Source organism: Mus pahari, chromosome 16 (genome assembly GCF_900095145.1).
Source record: "Mus pahari chromosome 16, PAHARI_EIJ_v1.1, whole genome shotgun sequence".
NCBI classification, from domain to species: domain Eukaryota; kingdom Metazoa; phylum Chordata; class Mammalia; order Rodentia; family Muridae; genus Mus; species Mus pahari.
The window spans coordinates 58,295,042-58,300,068 of NC_034605.1; the positions used below are offsets into that span (position 1 = coordinate 58,295,042).

Here is a 5,027-nt window from a genome sequence, read left to right on the forward strand (position 1 = left end):
TGCCTCCCGAGTGCTGGGATTAAAGGCATGCGCCACCATGCCCGGCTGACTCTAAGACATCTTAAGGAAACTAAAAACTTTAAATGGAGTGGGCATGTCCTTATCATCAAATGTCATTGGCATTTTTGCACTGAGAGCCCTTTCTGGCTTACAAAAAGAACTAGGTGGTTCTAGGCAGGCTGGCCCCTCAGATCCTTTCCTCCCACTGGCCATGACCGTGGTGCAGGCACGAGTCAGCAGGAAAAGGTCTGAGGATAGGAACCACCTTGACCCTTTGTGTACCTCAAACAAAGGCCCTGGTTACAAAGATCGTTTTGAAGCTTGCTGAGTGAATTAAACGGTTTCAATAACTGTACCGACTGATCACCTCAGCCAGTTCCTCAAGGGAACAGATTTCCTCTTAGCACTGCAAGAAGCATGTCTCTGGAGGCCCTTTACACTAAACTGGACTGTCCCTGGAGATGCTGTAGAGATGAGAGGCAAGGGGTGGGATGAGCTCATCGCCAAGAAGCCCAGTTTCCTCAGCAAGCCTCCTGGGTTGTAAGCATGCACACAGGCTGCTAGCTGAATGGTTTGAGACTAAAATCAGCTGGTACAAGTAGTAGGTAAGGCTGGCTTTGGCCACACTACACAGCTCCTGCCACCATCCTAGGTTGCTTCACATTCTCTTGTTGACAAGGCGCAAATAGGGAAAGAAAGCAGCTCTGAGACACAAAGTGGGAGGGGAGGTGGGGAGTTAAATTCAAGTCTGTCAGGCTGTTCTCACAGCCTCCTTGGACTGCTCTGAGGTTCTGTGAGCTGACCTACCTCTGCCTTTCCACCTTCCTTTGCTAATAGAACAGTACCTGTTTAAGCTTTATCTCCAAGTAAAAGGGTTGGAGGATTTGGGTGAATAGACCAGATTTAGTGGCCTATGGGGATCCCAAATAATCTTAAGAGATTATATCTGAAAGATTCCAGATCACACAAGTGAGCTAAGAGCTACAGAGAACCACGGTGCTGGAGCCAGGCTACCTAAGGAAGCACTGCCACTTAAGCACTCAGGATGACTTAGGGAGATGCAGGCTCAGCACCAGCAATACTTCAGGATTCTAAGAGGCACAGATGTGGGTATGAAACATCCTTTGCTTCATTTTTTTTCCTATTGTTATTGAAATGGGTGATATAGACTAGGCTGGCCTGTAACTTGCTATGTAGTGCAGACTAGCATTGAATTCAAGGCTATCCTCCTGCCTTAGCTTCCCAGGTGCTAGAATAGAATTACAGGCACAAACTACTGCCCCCTGCCACACAGTTGCTTCAAAACACTCACTTACGTTAAGAATAAAAACAAAGCCAGGCGTGGTGGCACACGCCTTTAATCCCAGCACTTGGGAGGCAGAGGCAGGCGGATTTCTGAGTTCGAGGCCAGCCTGGTCTACAAAGTGAGTTCCAGGANGGCAGGCGGATTTCTGAGTTCGAGGCCAGCCTGGTCTACAAAGTGAGTTCCAGGACAGCCAGGGCTACACAGAGAAACCCTGTCTCGAAAAACCAGGAAAAAAAAAAAAAAAAAAGAATAAAAACAAACTAAAACAGTGTATGGCTTTGGATCCTAAGTCTGTGGGCTGGATGCAGTCTTACTTGCCACCCACAGACTTGGTTCAGCAGGTAACATTGGCTTTTACCTTCCAGATTCACTCTACATCCAGACCAAAGTGAGGGGGGTTGGCTACAAACCAAGACCCTTAAGAAAGTTATGACAGTAGACAGAGCAATGACCAACCTCTACCCTGACAACAGGGACTTTTGACCAGAGCACAAAAAGCTGTATCTTGACTCTCATTTCTACCTTTAGCAAAAAGTAGGACCCAATCAGAGCGGGTGTTTCAGCTCCCTTGTGTGTGTAAGAGTGAATTTTTCTTGATTGGATTTTTTTGCCTCTGTTTGTAAGTGGGAGTCATTTGTGTAAATGTTTAATTGCTGTGGGCTTCTGTTTTCCCATCTGAGAACAGGGTAATTGTAGTTATATCCTCTAGTCTGTTTACTACTATCTATCTGTAGTCTGTTTACTACTATCTATCTGTTAGTCACTAGGACAGGGATCTGATGACTAGTTGACAAAGCTCCTGCACTCCACAGTGTACATGGAAAAGCAGACAAAGAACTGTATCAGTGGCTAAGGCATCAGATCAGTGCTGGATGCTGAGGAGGGCACAGGGGAGGTGGACGGTGGGTGGGCTGGAGAGATCGCTCAGCAGGTAAGAGCACTGACTGCTCTTCCAGGGGTCCTGAGTTCAAATCCCAGCAACCACATGGTGGCTCACAACCATCTGTAATGGGATCTGATGCCCTCTTCTGGTGTGTCTGAAGATGGCTACAATGTACTCATATACATAAAATAAATAAATCTTTAAAAATAAAAAAATAAAAGGTATGCTAGCCACCCAGCATGGATAAAGGAATGAATTCCTAGGTCAAGCAGCAGTATAGACAAGAATCTATAAAAGGGGCTGGAGAGATGGCTCAGTGGTTAAGAGCACCGACTGCTCTTCCGAAGGCCCTGAGTTCAAATCCCAGCAACCACATGGTGGCTCACAACCATCCGTAGTGAGATCTGACACCCTCCTCTGGTGCATCTGAAGACAGCTACAGAGTACTTATGTGTAATAATAAATAAATCTTAAAAAAAAAAAAAAAAAAAAGAATCTATAAAAACCTGGATCAGAGGAATTAATGAAGGTTCTAATTTTTGGGACAACTGTATTTCAATGAAACTGAACAGTTAAGACACCATCCAAACTTTCTGGGCTCTCTATGTGATAGGGGCCCTAGAGCACTGTATGTCTGAATGGGAAAGAAAGAGGAAAACAGACAGCTAGCTGCATGGTTCTCTTCTAGATAACCACACTCTTGGGGGGGCGGGAGGTCAAAACAGGTAAGAAGGGGAAGCAACGTTTGGTGGAAATGGAGACCCAGTAGGAGCACAGTACAACCTGTGACAGCCTGGGCTGCAAGGTGGGAGGCTGGGTATGCTTCTGACATCCAAGAAGCTGAGACACTTTCATTAATTAAAAATCCTCTCACTGTGACAGGAGACACAAAGGAGACCAGCATGAAAACTAGGTTACAATAAGCAGGTTCTGGCCTGATTCAACCTTTCCCTCCTTCACCTAGTTACTTCTCCGTAAAGGCAAAGCCAGGGACAGGCGTGGAGGAGCCCACGAATGGCATCCTCCCAGCCCGTGGTGTTCACAGTTCAGTGCTTCGGACAGACACATCAACAAGTTTCATCACAGAAGGAGTGGTGCCACTGAAGGAAAGCAAAGAGGGTGGTGGGCACAGAGGGGGCGCTTGGTGTAACTGGGGAGGTCAGGGAAAGCGTTCCAGGAATGGTACCCCAAATGGCATCCCCACTCACATGCACAATTCCAGAGATTCTACTAGAAGGCTGTCAAGAGCCATGCCTTCAGGCTGCACCAGCCTCCCAGAGTCCCCTGCTGCCCGATGCAGTGTCTGCAGAGCCAAACGCATCTTCCGCCACGCCTCGTCCTCATCCGGGCGCTGCATCCGACCCTCCAAGACTCCTGCAGGGGCCTGCCTTCCTTGGCAGGCTCAGCCAAAAAACCAACTCAAAACTCTTTTGTCAGAGCAAGCTTAGGGCGAGCCACCCAGCCCCGGGTGCCACAACCCTCCCTGAGCAACTGTGGCCCACACCACCCACGCCACCCACGCCTCTCCTGTTTGCTCTTTTTTTGCTCAAAAGAAAGTGACCTTCCAGGTGGCAAGCTGGAAGCTTCCGAGAATCTTCCCGAATACTCTTACTCTCGCAGGATTCATCAAACTAGTGGACTGGCGGGGGTAGAGGTGGGAGTGGGGGCGCCTTACGGGACAGGAGATAGGAGAACAAGGGTTTCCTCTTTAGTGGAGTTATTCTAACAATCTTTGGGGCCGCCTGACTCTACTCCAACTGTTCGGCTGGGTAGGGAAAGGAGGGAGGTCCCAGAAGGCAGATGCAGAGGTACAGCTGTTGAGGGTAGCGGCTGCAGACGGTGCAGGGGAAGGGCTGAAGCTGCTGGGGGCGGGGGGCGCACTGAGGCTGCAGCCTTGCAGGTTCCGGCGCCCTGAGATGATGGTCTTTTAGGGGCCGGGGGGATCAGGTGGCTCCAAAGGGAAGTGGAGGGCAGAGAACGAAGCGGTGGTCTCGGGACCTGAGCCAGTCCCAGAGAACATACATGGCCAGAACATTTAGCTCCGGAGCAGGGCCAGAACGGGTAGCTTTACAAGGGTCGCAAGAGGGTGGGCTGAGCTTTGGCTTTGGAGAGGGGTCCAGCCTCCATTCCCCGCAAGCGGGTAGAAAGCATCTGCCCCGGACTTGGGATTTGGCCCCAGACCCACAGCATGGTCCATGCCCGCTCCCGCCCCGCTCCCGCTCGGGGAGGTGTAAGCAGCCGGGCAGTCGGAGTCGTCTTGCTCGATCCTACCTGAGGGCCTGGAGCCAGCTTGGGCTCCTCTTCGTCTCGGGGTCCGTCGCGATCCGGCTCGGCGGGCACCTCCGGGGGCCCTGCACCCGCTCCCGCTTCCAGGCTCGGCGGCGGCGGCTGCGGCTCGGGCGCCTGGGGCTTCTGCAGCCCCGAGACCCGCGCCCGCTCCCGCCGGCCCGCGCCGCCGCTCGGCCTGCTCCGCCTCCGAGTCATGCTGCCTCTCGCGCCGCTCCCCCGCTCGCTGGCTCCTCTCGCGCCTCCGCCGCCGCCGCCGCCGCCGCCGCTCCCCTCACAGGACAACAGCCAATATGGCGGCGCCCGGCGCCCCTCCCCGCCCGCTGCCAACAGGTCAGAGGGCACCCTGGGTCCGCGCCGCCGCAGTCGCCACCGAAGCCGCCGGCGCCATTTTTAATAAGGCCGCCTCCCGGGCGAGATCCTGTCCTAAACTCTAGTCCGAAAGGCTGCGATCTGCTGGAGAAACACCTTGAGCGCTGTAATAGCGGGCCCAGGAGCTTAATTATCCATTAAGTAATGAGTGAATTACTAATTTTTGCTGCGAACTTTTCA

General features: G+C 52.0%; 1 protein-coding gene across 6 annotated transcripts in view; it reads right to left on the reverse strand.

The window, feature by feature from the left end:
* Fam193b (family with sequence similarity 193 member B) overlaps positions 1-4,788 on the reverse strand; it is a 32,692-nt gene extending 27,904 nt beyond the window's left edge. For 4 of the 6 annotated variants that reach the window (XR_003845378.1, XM_029547414.1, XM_029547411.1 and 1 more), the window contains exon 1: positions 4,461-4,760. Coding sequence is in view for 4 of the 6 variants with exons in the window: in XM_029547414.1 (XP_029403274.1) it covers positions 4,461-4,673 (213 nt within the window). In the remaining 2 variants the exon portion in view is untranslated. Of the gene's footprint in view, positions 1-3,397 lie in introns of all 6 variants that reach the window. The other 2 variants (XM_021215785.1, XM_029547413.1) reach the window with 2 other exon arrangements.
* Positions 4,789-5,027: the final 239 nt, after the last annotated feature.